Genomic DNA, 23,879 nt, shown 5'->3' on the forward strand with positions numbered 1-23,879 from the left:
GACAGCGAATAAGAGGGCGAGAAAGAGAGACTGGGGGCGCGAAAAGGAGAAGGAGAGACGGGGAGGAGAGGAAGAGGCGAGACTCGGGGAGATGGAGCTGGGGGGTAAAATTGAAATGTCAAACTATCAAATGACGGCTGTCGACTCTGGTATCTCGATGGGAATGCTGGGTAAATTCTCTCTCCTGGCTCCCAAACGGAGCACAGCTGTCTGTACGCGTGCATCTGTGTGTGTTTGCCTGCATGTGTGCATGCATGCCGCGGTCCCCAGTCGAACGGATGCAAGCACACACTCAGCTGTTCCCAAAAATCCCCAAGATGTCTCCCCACCGCTGCACTGAAGTCAGCGCCAGCCCATTTCTAACACGTGCGCAACACAACCAATCATGCACATTTCGGAACTTCGGATAAAAGCATATATAGATTATACATTGTTACACCAAAGATGGAGTTGTAACACAATATAACAATAACAGTCTCAACTTTGTCTGTGATATATTTGGTGGTTTTGCCTTGGCTCTGCTATATAACAGCATACCAGTAATGTAAGACAGTAAGCCACAGGACCGTCCTCCACTGTCACATTCAGTCATTACGGGCCGGCTTATTGGAATTCAGCAAGGGCCCGAGTGTGTTCACTGTGTGCCAGTGTAAGTGTGTGTCTGTGTGTAATTGCTGAACATCACACTGAGATGTCAGGGCCAAATCCGACAGTTAATTGTGGCTAATTGTGTAACGAGCAAGCAGGCGAGGCTTAAAACTGCAAGAGAGGAAGAGGAGAGGAAAAAAAAAAGAAGAGAGGATAATGTTTACATCACTGGAGTGCTTATGGCTGCAGTCTGAGTTGCTAAATTACACTGTGCTTCACATAATCATACATTTTCAACCGTTTTCTCCGGACTTCTTGTCCAAATGTGCTTCAATTAGGAGACTGAGTTGTTTTGTGGTTTGCAACAATAATACCAACTAAGACTGCTAAAAACAAGGTCTTGTCTGAAGGAGAAAGAATAGAGGGTACCCACCTGTATAGTGGTGATGCCCAAGTCCCGTCCAATCAAGATTCGTCCGTCTATCAGTCTGGCGATGCGAGGATCTTCTACCTGTGGAGCACAGACACATCTGTCAGTCACTGCTACAAGCTGAATTAATTTGTTCATAACTGATCTCAGGCTTTTGTGCATTTATAATGGATTAGTATGACAGAAAATTGCTAATTTTAACTGTTAAACATCAGGACTTAAAGGTCAAGTTTAAAACTTTGTGAGACCTTTGATACAAATGCTGTGTTTGTGCATTAGAGTGAGACCTAGAGTGGGAAAATAACGGGAGACAGTAAGCTTGACTTTATAATCCACTGACATGCCCCTCTAAAGCTGGAATGTAAAAACAGCAATTTGTGTCTTAAAAGGAGTTACGAGGTGTAAGTATTATCAATGCTAACTATGTAATTAAACAGTAGCCAGGTGGAGCGACTTCCTGGAGTCTTCTCATCATGGTGAATTGAATTAACCTTCTTATCTAGCTCTCGGAAAATGAATGAGTACAAAATGGCAAACTGTTCCCTTGAGGAACATTTGGCTACATTTGTGTATATATGTGAGTATTTGTGTATACCTACCTTCAGCTGGTCCAAGACCAAATGGGTAATGTCAGCTTGCCAGTCTGCTCCTAACATGTAGACCATCTCTCCTCCTGGGTCAGAAGGTTCTGCCACAAAATGAGTGAGGACCCGCACCAAGGCGTACTGATACTGAAAGGTCAAGGGAGAGGTCAGATTAGATTCTACTGCTAACTGCACAATGGGCTCTTAGTCCCTGTGTTAGCTGGTGAGTTAGCTAACTGAGCAACTGAGTCACATTTCATTCTCAGTATGTAGTGGTACAGCTCTTTTTCAGGGATAATGACATTGAAGAAGGGGATTAAAGAACCCTCTTTGAAAGTGTGATATGCAAACCAATCAAATAATACCTGCAGGGTGCAGCCTTTGCCCTTCCTCTCATCATCCTCGTCATCTTCACTGTCTCGAGTAGGTCTGGGAAGAAAAGAGATAAATGAGACAGAGAGAGAAGAGAGGGTGAGATTATCTGCTAATTAAATGCCATTTTTATACTCTACACATAGCTCCAGGTAATCTACTGTATAATCTCTGCTAGAGGTTACACTCTCCTTCAATGAAAAGACACTTCAATTTTTAATCCAGCTGCAACACTTTTAAAACATTTAAGTCGCACAATGTGGATTTCCTGGAATGCCTGGGTGAACAAATTATTTAGAATTTAACTGGCCTTGTGCTCCATTCTTTGCTAATACTGTCTGTAGGTGAGTTTCATCAAAAGGTATATTAAAAATACTGTAACTTCTATTGAAAAAGCATTAATCATTTTCATTTGTGAATGGAGCCACAGTTCAAATAGCTGCATCTGTAAGGAACAAATTCACAAAGCAGCTGCAGGCTGCTCCTGCATGGTAAAAACACATGAAACTGCTCACATGTTGTATATGTTTAATGTGAACATAACAATGCATCCTCCACGGCAAACAGTTGGAATATGTGCTGAATATGTTGTCTTAAAGAGAGATAAGCAGCTATCTTGACAGCCGCACTTATATAAAAAATGACTGGATCTTTATATCAATTTTTACATAAAACTGGATAAACTGGATTGGAAATTAAACCTTCTAGTTGGACTTACTTCTGATGAGTTAAAAGACCAGAAATCTTTGGTAAAGTAGTGGTTTCTGATCCCAACATAGCACTGCAATACCTCATGTAAAGTTTGTTTATGACCTGGGGATGACAATGGATGGTAAAAATGTATTGGGTTGTTGACAGGTTTTTTTTTTTTTTTTTTTTTTTTACCACCATTCGTGCTTTGAATCTTATCTGCAAATCTTAAAACTAAAAAAAAAAACCAAACAAACATAAAAACTATGATGGCTAAAAAATAAAAAACTAAAGGAAACAGTTAAGTTTCCTTTTAGCCACTGTAACTTTAACTTGCTGGATGGAGTCCCACAGGGATTCATTCTCGGACTGCTCCTGTTTAATCTTACTCTGGCTCTATTATCTGAAAACAAACAAAAAAAAAAACTGTTTACATCGCTATGTAGACGACACCCTACTCTATGTTTCACAGTGTACTGATGATACAGTATGAGCACTGCAGACTTCATGTGCTATCAACCTGTAGATGACGTGTGTGTGTGACATGTGATGATAAAATATGTAACTAATACATAAAATAAAAATGTGAAAACTATATACTTGGTGTAATTCCACAGTGGAGGAGGCTGAAAAATCGCCCTATAAAAAGATATGAAATGACACAGAGAATGCTTTGAATACACGATCAGTGTTAAAACAGAAAACCTCGCTCCCTAGTGGAGGAGCTCTTTTTCTCTCTCATAGACAGTCAAAAAAGCACACATTCTTTCTTCTTTTCTTCCCTCTGTGTAATAGCTACACAATACCACATGCAGGCAGGCATTCACACAAGAACACACACATACACACATGAACACATACACACACACAGGACTACCTCTGTGTCCTATAACTGTCCCAGAGTGTGAAACCCAGGTAAAATTACAGGAATTCTCTTTCCATTTTCCAGTGCCCCAGTTGCACATGTGTCTGTGTGAGAGTGTGTGTGCCTAATAGTGCTTGTGTCTATTTCTGTGAGCTAGTGGTTAAGGGAGATGGAGGTGTGTATGTGTGTGTGTGTCTGTTTGTGTCTCTGTGTGCACACATGTTGGTGGCTATCTGAGCAGAAATTGGCAAAATTGAAAAATTGGCCCAGCAGAAAAGAATGGAAGGGCTGCAAGGTGGGAAATAGAAGCACATGCGCGCGCACGCACACACACACACACACACACATACCACGCTCATACAAACCAAACATGGAGGCACAGGAGGATGCAGGCATGCATGCAGAGAGAAAGGACACACGGACCAGAAGGAACTGGGATTTTATAACCTAAGAAAGAAAGGATACAGTTGATTTTAAACTGCTGTTATTAAAATCTGAGCCTTTAAAACTTTTTTCCCCCTTTGAACCTGAGTTGGGTTGAGTTGGAGGCTGTGCATCTTAATGTGGCAACTTACATGACTGTGCTGAAGTTAGAGTTTCTTAGAAATATACAGTTCTTCACTCTACAGTTTATACACTACAGTTGCAGTTTCTATTCTGTCCTATATTCCTTCTTTCTCTCTGTCTTTGTTTGCCTGTCTTCCTTCTTTCACTTTGCAAAAACACATAAAAAGCTGCAGAAAACGGTAAACAAGCACATGCTTGCACACATACACACATAAAGTATGGTGAAAAAAAAAAAACACAAACACAAACTCCCTTATCTTACCCCTCTCTGTTAAACAGACAAGCAGTCATATACAGTTTATTTTAAGGTAAGTTGTTGCCTAGTGGTGAGTTTAGGATGCACTGTGTGTAGCCTTGTCTAAATGTAAGGTGGCCCAGGGCGGGGTACAAGAAAATTTCCCGTATTTTCAAATTCCAGGTTTGACAGGTGTGGTTTTATATTACTTGTAACTGCTGTTTAAGTTACATTCAGTTACATTGTTCATTTACTGACACTGATGCTAAAGCCATAATAGTTGTCATCAGTACAGCCAGGCAGACCTTGACCTCAGAGGAAATCACAGACTGGCTGGAAAGATATGTGCTCTCAACTGCTCCATTCAATAAGCATTATATCACGCATGCACACACAAAGACACACACAAAAGGCAAAACACACACAATCACATTCTGCCTCAGTGTGTTCTGTCTTTTCTCCCTCAGTTGCATAGAAGCACACACAAATCTTATCATAAAACAAATCAGATAAAACAATGACTCACACAGTCTTTCTTTTCTCATTTTTATCACATGCTGAAACTCAGTACCTTTTGTTGAAGAAACAATATGCATTGGCTGCTTTCAAGCAGAACCAGTGCACGGACCAAGGAAAGAGCTGTCGTCAGGGCTCGGAGTATATCTGCCTTTTCTGTTGTTTCTGCTCTCGCACACATTTCAGCAAATTACAGCCACCACAGTCTTCAGAATACGACACATTTGAAGTGGGCTGAGGTCCTTATTGTTTTGATTGTTTGCAGAAATAATACCAATGTGACAACACTTGTATCCAAATTACAACTAGATTTTAAGTATATTCAGCTATGTGGTTGTTGGTGTATGCTCATGTGTGGGCTTGGATCAGTCAGTAATGTTTCTGAGTTCATACTTCAACATTAATCCGTTCTTATCATTTTGAGACTTGAATATAATTTCTATAAATACACGAACACAATTTATGTAGACAATCAAAACTGTTCAAAACTAGGTTCGACCTAGTGTGCCAGCAGCAGTCGATTACAAAGAGTCTGTTAGATTGCTCTACAAGGAAGTCAGGAACCAGTTTATGTTGCAAGTGATGAAAAAAATCACTAGCAGTGTATGCATATGTATTTATATGCAAATATTTTTTGGCAAATACAAAATACATCCACAAACACAAATCTGGTGCACCTAACAGACACAAACACATAACAACACCTACTGGCTGTTGTTGTAAAATGTGGATAGCGAAATTGTTATTAAAAAAACCCAAAAATCTCCTATTGGTTGGCCTCTCCTGCAGACTGCCAGCAAGAAGTGGCTGACAGCCTCAGGTGGACCAACAAGTGGGATCTGGAGATCTAGAGTCTTACGCCCACGATGTTTCCCTCAATTGTTCCCTTCAGGTCATCCAGGTAATTTACCTCTTGTTAGTGATGATCGGCACCCTCCAGCCTTTCACCTGGCTCAGCTCAGTGTCTGACACGTCGATCTGCAGAGGAAGCTTGGGCACCCAGACGGTGAGCTGCAGCTGAGCAGAAAGGTGCAGGTAGGTGAAGTTGACTGCCAAAGACTGCCGGCCGCGCATCTCTTTACCGTTCACCAAAACCTGGTCACAGTTTGGGGAAACCTGAAAAAAGGAGCAAAAGGAGGGGGGGTGTGATGGGTTTGCGGCAACATGCATGCAGTATGTATGACATTTCTAACTGACCTCAAAGAAGCTGAACTCCACAGAAACAGATGCAGCCCCTGTTGAGCATTCCTTAAGCACAGCCTGGAGCGACTTTTCATCAGAGCATTCATGCTCTTGCAGCAAATAAGATATTTTGTCAGTGATTGCTCACATTTTTATTCATCTTGTAAAGCACTTTGGAACACTGGTTTGCAAAGTGCCCTATAAAGAAAGGTTAATAATATGCTTCTGTAGCTACTTCCTGCCACATCGGTGGCATTTTGGGTTTGTAAATACCCAGGGAGCTATTGTAGCCTCTGCCAATCTGCAGAAATATATTAAAAGTACAACATGTAACATCCTAAAGCCTGTAAATCACATCCATTGTAAGACATTAATATAATTACACATAAGATCACCCAAGAGAACGCTGATAACCTTTGCACTGCATTTAAGAGAGTGTGCCGATGGATCTAGGAGGGGATCATCTCTAAAATGTGAAGGAGGTTGGCTGGAGGACAAAGAGAAACATTTTCTCTTTAAGAGCAATTATGAGAAATAGTCTTACATTCGCCAAAACTGATATAACTTAGAGCCCACCTGTCAACCAAACTATGGTTTCATAGTTTTCAGTAATTAATATAGAATAACAAATCAATTTTAAGATGATATGAAATATTTATAATTTATTCACAAACTAAAGTACAGTTTTAAGGTGCTTTTTCCCCATGTTTCTCCTCCATTGATCACCTCACGACCCCTCAAGGTTTATCTGGTGACCCTTAGGAGATCCCTCGGCTGGAAACCGCTCGACCACATCACCTTCTGTATCTGTGTCTTAAGGAGTTTAAATGAGCTCCACCGTGACCGGCTACAACAGCTGCTACTCGTGATGCTGCTTACACGTCGTTGCATCAGTATTAATCTAACAGAGTGATGTAATGGACATTTTACTGTAGAACAAGGACTTTTGATACTTTAAACAGATTTAAACAGAAATATTTAAAACTTAAGGAGGATTTTGGATGTAAGACTTGTGTTTGCACTGCAGTATTTTTATTATATTTTTGTGTAGGTGCTTTCGCTTCAGGATCTGAGTACTTCTTCTCCCCCTGTTTGTCTAACACTAAGTATGTAACACTGTCACATGTATCTAGCGCTGTTGCTGTCACACCAGCCTACAGAGCAAACAGTGATTTCTGCTGACCGGAGGTCACATGGTGTCTGCTCAGGCAAAGGGACACAATAATAATAATAATAATAATTTATTTGCTCAAATAAAGCCTAGTTATGATATGTTTAAATCAACATAAAACACCAATTATTACCAAAATTACCTATTACCAAAACAACCGCAGACTGAATGACTGAAGTTATGTCTTGTCCTTAAAAGTACCTTGTTTTCTGTTCCATAATCATGGAAATGCGGATATCTAGTTTTAGAACAGTATTATTCAAATTCAACTGAAACTGAAGAGCGAAAAATGAAAGCAGGCACTGGATTATTACGGCTGTAGTATTTCAGAAGGTGGACAGCACCCTTACAGACAACCTGACAGGCAGAACAAAGGAAAAGCCAGGATTTTAGTCACTTTCATTTTCACCCTCCCTGCTTGTCTGACTGGATGACCGATTGAGATGACATCTTCTGGACCAGTCGTCCCACGTGTTTCACCAACAGTGGATTCATGTAAGAAGGAAACTGATCACAACCAAGTGCAGGCATATTGTTATAGATACACTGCTTATTATGTCAGAATTTATACTGTTAATCATTCTGGGCCTATTACTGCGAATAGATATGTTCTCCGCTAAAGCCAGATAGTTAATAAGTGCTAATAAAAACTACGTTCTGTATTTACAGCAAAGGGTTTAAAAGTGAGCGACGGAGGAGGGAAGGTCAGTGTGAGGGTAAAGAAGGAGCAAATATCTCAAAGGGATGGAGCCAAAGATCAGCAAGCATGCAATAAATACGTCCACCTTTTGTTTAATCATCTTAATTTTATTCATTTCTAAATGTTTTAGAGGAAAAGTTAAGGAGTAAATGATATTTTTTCTGACTGGCTAAAATCATCGAAGTGTACAAAACGGGTAACGAGAGTAAATAATAAATCATATCAACTGCTGCAAAACTGTGATGAATATATTTACTGTCGCTCTGTTTCTCTCCGCCCTGCCCCCTCATTATTTCTGATTCTTTTTTCTTTCTTTTTTTATTCCCACAGCCATTCAGCCACCTCTGGCATAACTTCTCCTTCTGCTCTTTCTTTACCTTTACACTTATCCTCCCTCCTCCATCGCTCAGTTTTATTCCCTTTTTATATCTCCCACCCCCCTTTCATCTCTCCACGCTACACTTATCCTGCGCACCTCATTCTTTCTCCCCACCCCGTCCTATTTCACTCTCAGTCTCATATTGAACATGCACTTCTGTTGTCTGACTTTCTCTGTCTGCCTCGCACAGTCTGCCTCACTGCCTGTCTGTCTCACCTTTCACTGTTTTTTCAAGTCATTCCTCCTTCTTTTGCAAAACTGCAAATTTCCATACACTAGCTTAAGCCCGTCCTTCCCCTCAGTCCTGCTTGACATTCATACATTGGCTCTGTTTTTGAATGTAAATGTCTGTTTCTAACATTTATTTGCCGGGGCAAAGTTCCCCAGTGTGCCTGCTCTTATTCAGCAACGCTCTATTTCATATTCATCTAGTCATACACATTTCTACCAGGCTGCTGACCAGACACGATCCCTTACTTGTCTTGAAATCATAGAATTTGGGCATTTCTTGATCAACTCCCAAAGCCCTAATTTTCCCAAGAGGAATTTGAACTTGCAACTGTTTTGTCTCATTTATTGGCTTGACAGTAATTGGCTGCTTTGTATTTTTGTGCCGTGTCCTCTAGATATTTTCTGCAAAATCTGGGGATTTTGGCAACCTGGGGATAGTAACATGCTACAGTATGGAAAAATATGATATGTTTTTATAGGCAGAATCCAGATTTTTTAGCTCTCTATCCTGCACATTATCAGTATGTTTCTGTCTTACTGCACTCACATTTCTGACAGCTGTTTTACAGGATTTCTGCCTCCTAGTGGTCCAATTAACCTATACAATATGACAAAACATGTTAAATGTGCATTTATATTTTCACTGTTAAAAAGTAAGATATTAGCATTGGAAATTTTAATGATACACACACTGCAGCAGGGTCATTATGCCCGCCTCTTGCTCAGAGTGATGCTAACTTGCAAGCTAGCATTAGCTTAACTTTTGGCAGTGTGTCGCACGGCTACTGAAGACGAATATAAAGAGTAGAAGAGTAAAATATGTAAAAGACAGATTCAAATTAGATGTTTTAGCCCTTTTGCAAAAATATGACATTAAAATGCTGAAGATTTGCGTCAGGTTCTGGTTGATAATCGTCGGGCTCAGGCTGGATCAGGTTCAGGACAGAATTTCCCATTTCCCCTGATAAACACAAACATCACACACAGGACCTACACACACTTTGTGTGGTATGACATTTTTTTCCGGCTGCCTTATGAAACCCTTTGATCTCAAAAGAGGTTAACATTTTGTACATCAGAGCTAAACCATTTCCTCTCTATCTCGTCTCACCTTTTAATTTCTTTCAATTTTACTTTCTTCTGTCTGCTTCCGTTCCCCTAACATAAAAGGGAAGGTGCCCAACCCTTCTCCTCGCCGCTTCTTCTTTTCAATTTCTCTTTTTCTTCCCTCCCTTTAATTTTCTCGATATCTCCCCCAACATCCACTATTTCCCTCTCTTGACCTTCTCTTCTTCTTTTGTCTCCGCCTTGCCCTCCCTCCCCATCGCACCGTCTGCCTCTTCATCTTCCTCTCTCTCTGAAACCTGATTTACCGCTTGTTAACATCAAAGGGATGTTAGACTGTTGGTGCCTCAAACTATTTCACCAAATCATTTTTATATTCCAGGTGTAAATCAGTGTGAAAACTGCACTTGGTTACTGTGGCAGAGTTCGGTTTACAATGACGGTGTAAGACAGCAGAAGCACAAATTCTGCTCGAACTACCGCTGCAGCCATTGTCTGCACCCGTCATTCCCACCACAGGTTTGCTGAATTACTCTGCTCTCTGCTTCACTGCCCCAAAGGAATGTTTAAGAGAAATCAAGTTTCAGTTCATTTTGTCAGCATTTGGAGAGTTTGAAGAAATGGCCTTATAACTTTTCAGTTCAGTGAGAAAGGAGGTTTGAGTAGAATTTAGAAAATGCTAATCTAAACCTACTTGCACAGAGGAATGCATTCTGAATTACTCATACACAAAAGGACAATTATGTGATATACAACTTGTGATCTTTACCCTATCTAAAGCTCTTTACATTTTAATCAGTCCTTTGCTTTTTTGTTGTCATTTTCTACTAAAAAATTACCCTTTAGAGTAGCCAAAGTCCATATTTTCATACCAACAATGGATCAAATGGCTATAATGTGAACAGTGTCATTCAAACATGCAGATAATAATCACTTGATCCTCCAGTTCCCCTAAGCTCTACGGAGCACAGAGCGTTTTAGCACCTTTCAGTCCAGTGTTTTGGTTTCAAAGACCATAGCTCTCGTATTATGGGCCCCATAGCGTGGTTTTTGGCTGCGGCAGGCAGCTGTCTTCAGTTAAAAGGTATAAAAACCCACTTTAATGTGCACTGCTTACCCAGCACCAAAGACCAGACAAAGTTGGCAATTAGTCGATGACCCTGTGGATCATTTAGCAGTGTCGGGAATGTTGAGACCAAAAACAATGATGGAAGGATTTACATTCATCAGGTGTACAGAAACAAGACTCCAAATCAACGCTAATCTCGCTTTGTCTCTGCTTAATGTGTTAACATGCGCTCCATTAAAACGTCAAAGGTGATAATATGTCAGTGTTGTGATCACAGCTCGTTTCTGTCGCCCCAAGTGGTCTTAATTCAGTTACTGCAGGTTTGAAAACAACAGCACTGGGGAAATGAAGTCCACACCTGACAGCAGCTTCAGCTGTTTATAGCTGAGCAGATAACCTGATAAGTGCCTTGCTAAAGGGTAAACAGCTTGGACTTATGAGTTGCTTTTATCACCCACCTTTTTTACTTGTGCAGAGAGAGAAAGTTAAAAAAATATTTTCCATTTTCCTCTTCTTGCATCTTTTTGTTTAGTTTTATTGTCTGCCTCATTTTTAATTCTCATTTCCTTTCCCCTACCTCTTTTTTGTTCCATTTAAATTCTCTTTTAACTTCTCGTAGATTCTCTTTGCTGCTATCATTTGTGTGTGTGTGTGTGTGTGTGTGTGTCCACATGGCGCAGAGCTGTGGAGCAAAGTGCCAAAATAGACTCACCAGAGCTGCCAGACACATGATGTGGAAATGGCGACACACACAAAAAGAATTAATGCATTCTTTTTAATGCAGAGAAACAACCAGCCTGGCTCTGCCCAAAGGCAACAGAAGCTCATTAGTTAACCCTTTACATCTTGTCTGTTTGATCTGTACAAAAACTAAAGTAACAATGACAACTAGCGGTTTTACTAAGTGAGGCTAAATGACTCGTGGCTCTGGCAGTATCAATCTTCTCATCTGACTGTGAATGAGCACGTGTCTGTTCCTTTAAAGTAAACGCGTTCATCAGCGGCGATCTATCCGTTTCTGCTTGATTTCAGTGGACTAGGTTTTCCGGATAGATGGCTTCATGCGTGAGGCATCACACGGGGTATTGGATTAAATTTTAATGGTCCCCGAAGAGGAACAGAGAAGAATAAAACAGAAACTTTAACATTAACAATGTTGACATTGGATTTTCCCCGCGGAGCCTGAAACAACTGCTAAATATGAGAGACCGGTCACATCCAGTTTGGAGACACAAACTTCACATGGCGGTTTTGACTTCAAAAAGCTTCATATCATTGTGGTTCCAACGAGCCTCGTGAATCCTCTAAAATAATAAACACAAATTTACCCTTAAAATTTAAACAGGCGGAAAGTTACAAAGTTGGCATGAACATTTGAGTGCTTACTGTTTCATAACCTAAAAATGGAAGGATTAGAGTCAGCTATTATTATTTCAAATGACCTGTTATTACGACCTCCTCTGCTGTTACTGTTCAATGTTTTTAATCATTGGAAAGAAGAGAGACAGGATCAGGAATCTGAAGAAGAGTGGAGGGCTGTGATCACACAGACAGACACACACACACGCACACGCACACACACACACATGCACACACACATAGATTGTAGCAAGTAAACAGCTGAGCTGGAGGTTTGAGGACACTGAAGAATGGATTTAATCTCTCTGTTTCTGAAAAAGACAGAGAGAGAGAGAGAGAGAGAGAGGAGGACAGAGAGAGGTAAAAGAAGAGTGAAAGAAAAGTGGTGAGAAAAAGTCGCAGAGAGAAAGTAAAAATGTGGATCTCAGCAGAAAGGACTTGTTGAAAACACAGAGGCCTTCATCAAACACCACGAGCAACACCACAAACCACCACAACAATTGTACAAGCCTCCACAGACAGTCGCTGGAAACTTTCCGAACTCCTCAGCAGCAATTCAGGCGAAAACAGACAGAAAGCTCCGCCGCTCAAGTCGTGTTTTGATAGAAAGTAGCGGCTGAATCCTGTTCACATTTTTATGACTTTAAAAGCAACGATGGACACAGTCACACACACGCACACACACAAACGAGTGCACAGAGATGCTACGCCAGGAAAAACACGCACATGGTTTTTAAACTGTTTTATATTCAGTGTCGTTCTATAAGAAAATCTGGTGGTGAATGTTTTTTCTGCAGCTTTTAAGCTACAAACATTCTCTACTATGAGCAACATCTTGCTCAGGTGCCTTTGTTGGCAGTTTTTCAGCTATTTTGATAGCCCACATTTGAATTCTCTCAAATAGCCACCACAAGTACTGCACACTCTGACTTCTAATGATCGGCCCGCAGTTAAAAGAGCATATTATGCATGCAGCAACCTCTGACCCGCAGACCTCGGGCTTGTTTCAGAGAAAATGACATGTTTTATTCTTGCCTTTTGTGTAGAGGTTAATTGATGGTCATGCTTCGATTTGACGTGCATGAACATTCAGCCCTTGAAACAATCCCGCTTCTAACGGAGGGCTTGTCCAACCACCTGCTGCTGTTTCGACGCCTTCCCCCAAAGGAACCTGAGCAGCACCCGTGGCTCATGTTACACTGTATTAATTTGTCTCTACTGCTGGCACCAGGCATTTGTCATTACTTTAAGACATTTCAGACCAACTTTGACTTTATTTCTTAAACAAAAGTTGCATTGGATCAAGCTCCTTTGTGGACTGTGAGGAACAACGTGTTTACTCCATTGAACGTTCTGCACCTTTAAACTGCTTTTGATTCCCACTCTCATCCAAGCAGAGAGCAGACAAGCTGTGGCTTGACCTGCCCTTATACCTACACTGCGTCTGCTCGGGTTGGCCTCGCTGGCTTGGTCAGTTTCATCTGAATGCAATGGACCAGCAACCCAAAAAATGTCCCACTAGTCAAAGAATTCGTAACTCCTGTGGTATCAAAAACTTTTCCAAGCATGAATTATGAGCTTTGACTTTAAAAAGATCGTGGTATTGATATGAAATTGTGAGTGAGTGTTATAATGCAGGTAATCTTCTCCATAATTGGCGTTTTGTTGGTCTCCCGACACCAAGAGGCTCAACAGGATGCCCCAGCGTAACAGACCCACATCTGGCTTTACCTGCACCCATTCACATACACCTCTGGCTATAACATGTATAGTATCACCAGCTAACATCATGCTGGCTAACACCATCAGCTAACTCCGTGTCATGGTGCCTTCACTGGCAACCTGTTGCTTCACCCACCAGACAAACCATCAACACAACATTCTCTTTTGCCAACGTCAGCTAACGAACAGGCTGTTTTTTGATCCTGTTAAAATTTGTCAACATTTGTTCGGCGGAATAATAACAAAGTGATGTCGGCGGGTTAGAGGATTTTACTGCTAAATCAGAGCTTGAAGCGGTACCTTAGCTCGCAGGGCAACAAGACAGGAAGTTAGAGAGACGAGGTCTGGATTGCAGTTTTTAATAAGTTGCATCATGGTGCACCTTTGCGGCATCTTGTGAAAGACTTAAACATTGTGTGTTCTCTGGCAACTTAAAGCCCACCCAGAGAATAAAAAGCAACGAAAGAAGTCCGGGAGCTTTTCCATGATCTGTGGTGCTGCATAAACTAACACTCAGGCTATGGAATGAGCTTTTAGCCTATTACACCCCTCTTCCACTTGACTCCCCCTTCCCTTCCTCAAAAACCCACTCAGAAGTACCAAATCTCAACCACCCACTCACCCCCATTTACCGGCGTTATCCCCAAGCTCAGTCATTTATTTAAATCCATATTCATCTCCCTTCAAGCTAAGTGATCTATCTGAATTTACAGTTACTTCTCTCACTGTCTTCCGTCTATCTCCTACTGTGTCGGATTTTCCCTATTAGTCTCTCTCAGATGTATATTTTCTCCCTGCAACACAATCCATCCATCTCTCTCACTCTCAGATTTCATCTTGCAATCTTTTTCTCTGTGTGTCTCACACTCTCCCTCCTTCCCTCTCTGCCCATTCCACTTGTTCTCGGCCTCAGGCAATCCAATCCATCTGACTTTAAGAATCATATCATCCAATCAGGGCCCACTCGGTAGACAGGGGCGGGCCCTGAGGGACAGACTAACCAACTCTCTGATGGGATTAGACTTCCCACCTGTCCGTCATTTAAGAAAACCCACACCAGACCAATCGCCTCTGCACATAGTTTCCTATGGCTGTCATTTAGGTGCGTGGTTTTGTTTTCTGCTCACGCACACACACACACACACACACACACACACACACACAAACACTCACACACGCACACACACACACAAACACACACACTCACACAGGCACCCATTAGCAGCCTGTAGCACCATATATTATTCTGATTTGGCTCAGATAAGCAGCTGGAAGGTGTGCGTACACACACACACACACGCACACACAAACACAAACACACACACACAAACACAAACACACATGCAGTTTAGCAGCATATCACTAGGCCTGTCATTTTGAATTTGGAAAAGGCATGAGTGAAATGCTATCTAATGGCCATTTGCACTCTGCTTTTCTCCACAATAAAACTGTCTAATCGAGAGAGAGAGAGAGAGAGAGAGAGAGAGAGAGAGATGAATGGAGAAATATAGAAAAGAGTTATGAGAAATTAAAGAGAGAAAACAGCCAGAAGGTGACATGAAAGATATGAAGATAAGATAAGAAGGGAGAGCAGGATAAAGGGGTACAGGAAGAGACAAAGACAGACAGAGAGGAGGACGTATGAAAGAAATGGGAGCTAATGTAACATAAATGATGGCATCTCATTTTACTGGGTGGGATTTTTTTATTTTTGGAACCAGAAAGATAAGATAAGATCAGATAAGATCAGATCAGATTGGATTAGATCAGTTAAGATAAGATAAGATAAGATAAGATAAGATAAGATAAGATAAGATAAGATAAGACTTTATTAATCCCCAGCTGGGGAAATTCTGGTGTTACAGGCAGCAGGCAATGGCAGCAGGAAAATAACAACAGAGTAGAGACATACAAAATACAAAATAAAAGCTGACTATTAATGTGTGTATTTTATACAAAGGACCCTATTAAAAAAAAAATATGTGTACTGGCACAAAGCACTATAAGAAATATTGTCATAAAAATATACTTTCAAAATTTCTCGAGAATGTCTCAGTTTTTACACAAATTACACGTGGTGGGTACGGATAAAGTAAGTGAAGTTGGATGGACCTGGCAAAATCTTGGTTAGATTTTAAAGTCCTGGCATTGGTACATAAATCCAGCATGAAACGGCAATGCACACACACTTGCTGAATAAGCAATGAGCATGTGTATTTATGGGGGATCTGAATCGTGGCACTGGGAGGTTTACTGTTTAGACGATAACGGCGTACCTCTGACTGAAAGATGGGTCACACTTGTACATTGCTTTGGAAAAGAGTGCCAGTTAACAAATGCTGTCAGTGTCACGACCTGTAATTACCAACAGGTCTTCCAAATGAAATGACAGCATGGCGAATGTTGTTTGTGACTGCCCCCTGGAACAGCACGTTCAGTGTGAAGAATAAATCTGTTCAGTTTTTCTGCACAATTACAAGATTCAATTTCATGTCAACCACAACTGTTCAGCACTGCCAAGGCTGTTGCTCCAATGGAGTCAATAATGGTTGTAAAAGTTTGGATACTTTCTAGTAATAATTGAGTGCAATTACTTTACCATTGAGACTACAGAACAATAACATGGTCAATACTAATCATTAGATTTCATGAGCGTGCGCTGCATAAGCTTTCAGCAACACATCTCAGTGGTGTTTGAAAGGTTTGTAATTCTTTACATGCAGTGGATGGAAACACTCCTACACAGATGGAAGAGAAGGAGACAAAAAGAGACGAGAAGAGAGGTGGACAATGACCTGGATAGAGAGAATGACATATAGAAGTCGACTGGTTTAAAAAAGAAAATAAGGGGAAATATATAATGCCACACTTAGTTAAATCACTATAATAAATAAAAAATCATTTAAATCACAGTGTACTTGTGTTTCTGGAATTAACCACCGACATAACAAATAGCAACATAACAGCAATCAGAAGAAAAGGATAGCTGATAGCAGATCAGTTTCACCCAGTCAGATCAAATGAGTAGATGCCATAACTGTCGCACCGGCCTGTCAGCTCTCTTTTTTCCTATCCTCTCTACTGTCTCTCCCCAATAAGACAACGAAAAAGTAGTTTATAATATCTCACTTCACTTCAAAGACTTTCTCTCTTCCAGTCTCTTTGACTCTCCTGTCTTTGTCTGGGAGGTCTACGGGGCTTTAGGAAGAGGCAGGAGGGGGTTTTTCTCGGTGTGGGCTCGTATCTGTGTGCGTGCGTGTGTCTTTGTGTTTGTGTGTATTGGAGGGCAGCGATGATTTATATTTTTTTCTAGAAAGTTGCCAGCCCTGTGTGAATTAGTATGCTTATTAGCATAGGGATATAAGTCAACACTGGCCCCAATATGTCCGTTTGTAAGGCCCTATTGTGGCCTAGGTGTGTGTGTGTGTGTGAAAGGGGCGCTTCTTAAGTCTCTGTATTCGCTGGTAGAGTTGGTCTTTTTGCTCATTTGCGACACTCTATTAAATTCATATTTAAAATGAAAGCTACAACAGTCACCGCAGCACAATTCAAGCATTCTTTCCTCTCTCCCGCATTAGCGGCAACAAATTATCTAACGTGGAAGTTAAATGTTGCCGCACATGTTCAAGGAACAGAGGTGAGTCCGAAACTTCTGTTGGCTGCCAAACTGTCACAAATAATAAACTACATGTTGACTTAAGAAATAACATGTGCTGAAAAACACATTGTTGGAAATGTAACCTGATCGTGTGAGACGCCACCGTCACACAGCTGAGCACTCCAGGCACTTAGTTCATCAAGCAGGAGTCTTTCCAGCTTGTTATTTGTTCGACATGGAGCTAATCACGTTGGCGATTACCTGCTGCTGCCCTGCCCGTTTTCGCCCTCTCAATTTCACACGGCGTAGTTTCATAACATTTCCCGGGTAAGGTTTCAGTGGATGTAAACAGCAGCGGTGTAATGCTGGGTAGGCCAGACGCTCGACCTCTGTGAAAGCAGTTCAACAGCCTGGCCTTTCTAATGTTAATCGCCCTGCAATGGAAGCCAAAGGCCGGCCGCTCACAAGAGAGCGGTGCAGTGGGAAATGCGGCAACACTGCAGCGGATCGAGACAATCTCTCTCTCTTTTGCTCTTTCTCCGTTTCTTTCCTTCTCCGTGTTTTCACTCCTCAACTTTTAAATAGGCTGAGTGCAAAAGGGGGACGTGGTAAACATGAAAAAGAAGGGCAGAGATAGGAAAGGCTCGAGAGCGAGGCAATTTAGGGACTAGGAACAGCATCAAGCTGCTCAGGCGTCTGATCAAGATGCCTCCTGGATGCCTCCCTGTGGAGCTATTCTGGGCACGTCCGACTGGGAGGAGACCCCGGGGCAGACCCACAACACACCGGAGAGATTATACATCCAGCATGAGACGGCCTCAGGATCCCCCAGGAGGAGCTGGAGGACACCGCTGGGAGAAAAGGACATGTTGGAGGCTCTGCTTTTCCTGTACCCTCAAACCGACCTGGATAAGTGGCCGGCAACCATCAATGGACGGATGTTTCACCGAGCGGGGAGGGCGAGGGAGACTGCCTCTCTAAATGAACATGCTGATGTTTTATTGATGAAGAGCCATACGCCTGGCATCTTGAAATACATATCAGACTTGTGTTTCATGATGCGTGGCTTCATGTCTTGTTTTCCTACAGCATGTAAACACTCGTTGGTTTCTTTTTGCAGCTCTGTATCTATATCGCAAAGCCACGTTCATTTATGCTCTTTCACTCTTTTTCATCATCTCACCCTCTGTTGCTCTGTTTCTCTGTCAGGTTGACTTAAAACTTTGTACGTCTCCTTTGTCACTACGTGTGTGTGTGTGGGTACAGGCATGAATGCACGAACACACACACACACACAAAGTTACTTACATTCATTTTTTGGAGACTTTTCCTGACCTTACTTTAACCTCAACCCAAGTCTTCACCCTATTATTTATTGATTTACATTATGGGGACTTTTTGTGTTTTGTCCCCAAATGTCCCCACAATGCGACTGCGTAAACAGATAAATGTCCACACAACATGACTAATACATATCCACACACACACAGCGTACTTAAAGTACTAAATATGAGTACATCCGTAAAAGTCACCAGTAGAAGACAAACAATAGCTTTCTAAATGGATTCTAAGCAGTTTCTTCTTTTAGGATTCATTCACGTGTAAAATATATGCAGCGATGCTCCAGGAAATGTAAAGTGTCACCAGCGCTTTGCCATAGATGTTCGCAGACAGCGCAGCTCTAAAAGCAGCTGAACCCTGGGGCTTTTACCCAGCTTCACCCAAAACGAATTAAACGCCACAGTTTTAGCATTAAGTACAAGTGCAAATATGTAACTACTGTGTTATATAACCAATCTGTAAATGCTCGGGTCAGTTTGACTTCAGATTGCCACAGAGAATAGAAGATGTGGCTCGTTCTGTTACAGCAGAGGGTGTGACAGAACCTGCAGGCCTGATACACTTTGTCTGTTTGGGCATGTTCTCATGTACGTTCTGTGGTTGGGTTTCTCAGGCTGTGGAGTTTCTGTTCTTTGATAATGTAGTCATGTTAAGATTTGGGAATATTTTCTGGTGTTTTTTCACATCAAGACTGTGAGCTGCTAGTTTTGATCAATTAAGCTAATGCTCACTGGTTTATTGCTCTGCTTTAGGTTGTGATTCATAAGCGGGAGAGGTGTACGTGACTGCTGGCCAGCAAGAGCTAACGGTTGACTGACTTGTTGCTTCATCAGGATGGATTGGCAGCTAATTTATACCAGCGGACTACACTGTGAGCAGCATACCAGCATGTCTGTGTGTACATTGAGAAAAATTGTGTGTATTGATGTTGAGATAGTGGCTTTGGGCCGCAGGCCAGGCCCGGACCTGTTCGGTACTGGAGTGAGGCAAAACTACTTGATCCGGGACAAGCGGGGTCAAAACTTCAGGCCTGTGCAGAACTTTAATTCATAAATCTTATTCTTGTTTTCAGTTAGCCTGAACTGTCTCGGAGGTAAACTTTAAACTTAAAATATGATCTTTAAATGATTAATTTTTAACCGCTTTTCTCATGTTGTGAAAAACACGGCCAAATCCTTCTTTACAAATAACACTGCAACATCACAAAGGTGGGTCAAGCGCAGGGCAGGACATACCCATACACACACACACAGACACACACATACACACCTGAGGGACAGCCAGCAGCAGTGCTGTCTGCGGTGTCTGAGCTGTCTGTGTGAGCTAGTGACGGGTCGCTAATGCACCGCCAGGAAACAACACGGCTCCCAGAGGGAACGCGAAATGAATGCACGGCAACAACTGCCAAAATGTCAGGGTGAGAGAGCGGCTTTAGAGGTGGGTGGACAGAGGGGAGCACGAGCGCGGGGGAGGGGGGCTGTGGCAGCTGCAGCACCCCCACCTGCTGATCAGAGTGAAACACAGTGCCTCCACCTGGGCTTAAAGTTCAGGGAGCTGCTCGGGCCACAGCAAATTATGATATGATACAATTATGATGATACTATAAAAAAAAGCAGATGTCTTTACTAGAGACAATTTCAAAACATCTAAAGAAAAAAAAGGGACACAACGTCCAGTAGCGAGAGCGATAAAAATAAGATAAATGAAATCTTGGTGTCCTCTAATGCACGCAGAACAACTGTCGACTTGTGGTGCTCAGGCGGAAGAGAAAGTGCTGACAGCCGCCGACTCTGAGGACAGATCGGACGTTGATGTCTTTAATGCTGAATCACACAGCAACATTCAGGTGTGATCAACCCGCAGGTGTGTTTAAGAGACTACAGAGGGGGGAGGGTCGAGTGATGTTGAAAGCTCAGGGAATAGCTGACGACCAGCACAGAGTTTTAGTTAAATTCTTTCTGAAGTTTGTCTGTGTGTGTGTTTGTGTGTGTTGGGTGTGTGTGTCTCCTTGATCTTTTGACCTTCATCAAGCGATTGCCCTGAATTATGGCCAGTGCGCGCGTTTTGCTTTTGGGGGTGCAACACATGGCACCACCCTACTTAAGTTATCAATAAGTGGGATGTTTGTGTGTTTATGCGATTGCTGCTGTGTACTTCAGCATGGTAATTAGCAGCTAATTAGTTATTGATTGAGGCCAGTATATTTTATGGAGGTGAGGGGACGAGTGTGACACGGGGCACAGCATAGCGCCTCGGCCATAATTCACCCTCTGCCGCACACACACTTACTTCTCCCCCTCCCCAGTAATATTTCACTCTCTTTCTCACACATGGGATGACTGTTTCACCCCTCTCTCTCTTTTAATGTCCATTTAGACACGATCAGCTCCCGATCAAACCCATCTCTTATCCTGCTACATGAGAAGATCCATTCACTCCTGTTCTGAACGCCTACAAAAAGTGAAAAACATGATTTCTTCCAACCGCTGCCTTTTATGCAATATGCAGTCAATCAGCAAGCATCGCAGATCTCGTCATCTGGCTGCTTACACTAGCACAAAGGTGGATCTCTTTTTGGCAACATTAGCTTTACAGAGGCAACAAAGGACGAATAATAAGACTCTTTTGATTAAGCTTCATAGAACTCTGCTTATTCCACAGCAGCCTCTTTGCTGCAGACTTTTGTTATTAATACAATTTGATGTTGAGATCAATTAAGTATGTCAATGAAGACCTTATATATATAAATCAAGACCCTGCATGAGAGTGCCATCCATGACTGTATCTTGTAAAAATGCCATTCGGTCTAATATGGCTGTTACCCCGCACTGTAAACGCCTGCAGAACTGGACTGTTCCCTCTGTTCTGTCTCCAAACCTGATCAAATATCAGTGTGAGTGCTGACTGACAGAACTATGAGTGCTGTGTCTGTGCAGTCGATAAAAACTGGGGACAAGATGATGCTTTTATGGTAGGAACAAAAATCCTTTCTGTACAATGCTTCAACATTTTGCATAATAATGCCTGCAGAGATGAGAAAACTATTTTTTACCAAACTTCTGTGTATTTTAAGATTTTTTTCCGTCTTATTTCCTATATTGCAAAATAGCACACTGCTAATTGGATTACATCCTTTCTCCTTCCCTCCATCATATACATTAGCAACATTTGTCTAATGAAATATCTAACACATCAACTCAAAAGTGGGCTTGCAGTTGGATCTACAATCCTTTTCTGTGCAAGTAAAAGCAATATGCAGACAAAATGCAAACTATCTGTATGAACGACATCTTTAGATATACCACTGAGCAGTAAATAATTCAAATTGGTGAAAGTCAAATCTGAAATCCGTTCTGATGCAAGGTGGATGCAAGAGGAGTGTGTGGCAGCAGACGTCTGCACTCTTACTGTATACTGTAGTGACACTGAGGCGTTCCACTTTTTATAAGGCCTCGAGTGAAGCAGTTTTTCACTTCCTGGAAATTTTTGTCACTGCAATCTGTTGAACCCTTTATGTGGAGGCACTGGGGAGCATTCAGGGCTTTGCTGATTTAACAACAAAATCTCTTTTTGCGGCATAAGAACTGAATCACTGGAGGTCTAAAAATCGTTTTAGACCCCCTCAAGGTCGCAGCTCCCACAGATATATGTCTTTGGGTGTTGCTAATGGTCTGGTCTGATGTTGTGCACTTCAAATCGCTGGCTATTTCCTAAGCCTGTTACTGCTAAATGGAAAATGTGTGAGTTTAGCTGTGTGTATGTGTGTGTTTGTGTGCTTGTGACCTCCGCCTTTAATCCACTTTACCTTTAATTTCCTTTCTAGGCTCTCAAACGACCCAAGGCACCTGGAAAGAATGCTCTCCCAGTTTCTCTCCTCTTCTGCCTCGACCTCTTCTTCTCCTCTTAATCACTCATAACTCATTTGCCCCTCATCAGTCCATTCATTCAAGTCAACCTCACAACCCCCAACTTAATTTGTGGTTTGAATTATGTTGCTTTTAACAAAAACTTTGAAAAATTGAAATTATGGCGCACTGAGGTCGTCCCCCCTGTCAGCATCCAGAAAGGAAAAATGAAAAATACTCTGACATCAATGTGAAAATGTATTTATGCTAGTAAAGAAATTTTATTTTCAAGCTCCCCAAGCAAAAAAAGGTCAGAGGCCAGATTCAGATGAAGAACAGCACTTAAATAGTTGTTAGGCATTCTGTAAAGACTGGAAAAGAAACTTCGACTTTGAACGAGTACCACCCACGTTTTGAGCTTTATTATTATTTCAAATGTATTTTTGAAATTCCACAATCATGCTATATCTGTGTCTTGCAGTAATCAGGGGTTGTTTGTTTGCGACAGACTGCTGGGAGGGTTCATTGGTTAATAAAGGCAAACTTGATTCACTTGATTAGCTGATTTATGAAAAGCAATTACATCACTTAGTTGACACTTTGATCCAAATCAACTCCCAATGCCGTGATTGCATGTTGTTTTGTTTTACTCACCCCATGGTTGGCGCTTTGCACTACCCCCAGAATTAGACAGGACTACTTAGAAGATAAGGAATAAAATAAATAACCTCAGGTGACTGTAATTATCCGTTACTCACATCCATGCAGAAGATTAAAAGGTGGTGAATAGAAGGCCCTCTCTAAAAGAAGAAATATTTTTATTTTTGCTGTTGCCAAAAGAGTATGCCTAGTTATTGGTTCTTACAAAACACATGTATAGACACTAAGGAAGGAGTTTAAACAGTCAAAATATGATTCATTTTGTAATTTAGTCCAGCAGCAGCTCCAAACCTTTAACTCCGTAGCAAAGCACTAAGAATCGATCTATTTGCCAAGAGTCATAACTTTACAGGAAATTGTTCTTGTGACTTTGATGCATGTACACAGACAACTCCCACAGTGACCAAGAGTACGTACAGAGCGGGATACATAACAGATCGACTTTACACTGGCTGCAAGGGGACAGACCCTCATACATACATCCAACATATACTATGTATATACAGATCTTATCTTAAAGTCAATTCTGGCACTCTGAGATGCAAAAGACTGCAGCTATAGAGGTGAATAGAGGAAAATGTACGAGAACAACATGCAAAGATATGATTGCCCTGAGTAAGATTAAATGAGTTTGGATTAGTTTTGCTCCCGAGCCTGATCTTGACGTTACGAATAGTGTGTCCCAGTGCAAGCAACACTTGGCGGCAACA

General features: G+C 41.7%; 1 protein-coding gene across 1 annotated transcript in view; it reads right to left on the reverse strand.

Moving 5' to 3' along the window:
• The window catches only part of si:dkey-215k6.1 (transmembrane protein 132D), a 237,956-nt gene that overhangs the window by 7,529 nt on the left and 206,548 nt on the right, over positions 1-23,879 (reverse strand). The window contains exons 7-10 of the mRNA XM_041937397.1: positions 5,758-5,963; positions 1,968-2,031; positions 1,618-1,749; positions 1,022-1,099 (exon numbers count right to left, since the gene is read on the reverse strand). Of these exons, the coding sequence (XP_041793331.1) occupies positions 1,022-1,099; positions 1,618-1,749; positions 1,968-2,031; positions 5,758-5,963 (480 nt within the window). The remainder of the gene's footprint in view (positions 1-1,021; positions 1,100-1,617; positions 1,750-1,967; positions 2,032-5,757; positions 5,964-23,879) is intronic.

Source organism: Chelmon rostratus, chromosome 5, assembly GCF_017976325.1.
Source record: "Chelmon rostratus isolate fCheRos1 chromosome 5, fCheRos1.pri, whole genome shotgun sequence".
Taxonomy (NCBI): Eukaryota; Metazoa; Chordata; class Actinopteri; order Chaetodontiformes; family Chaetodontidae; genus Chelmon; species Chelmon rostratus.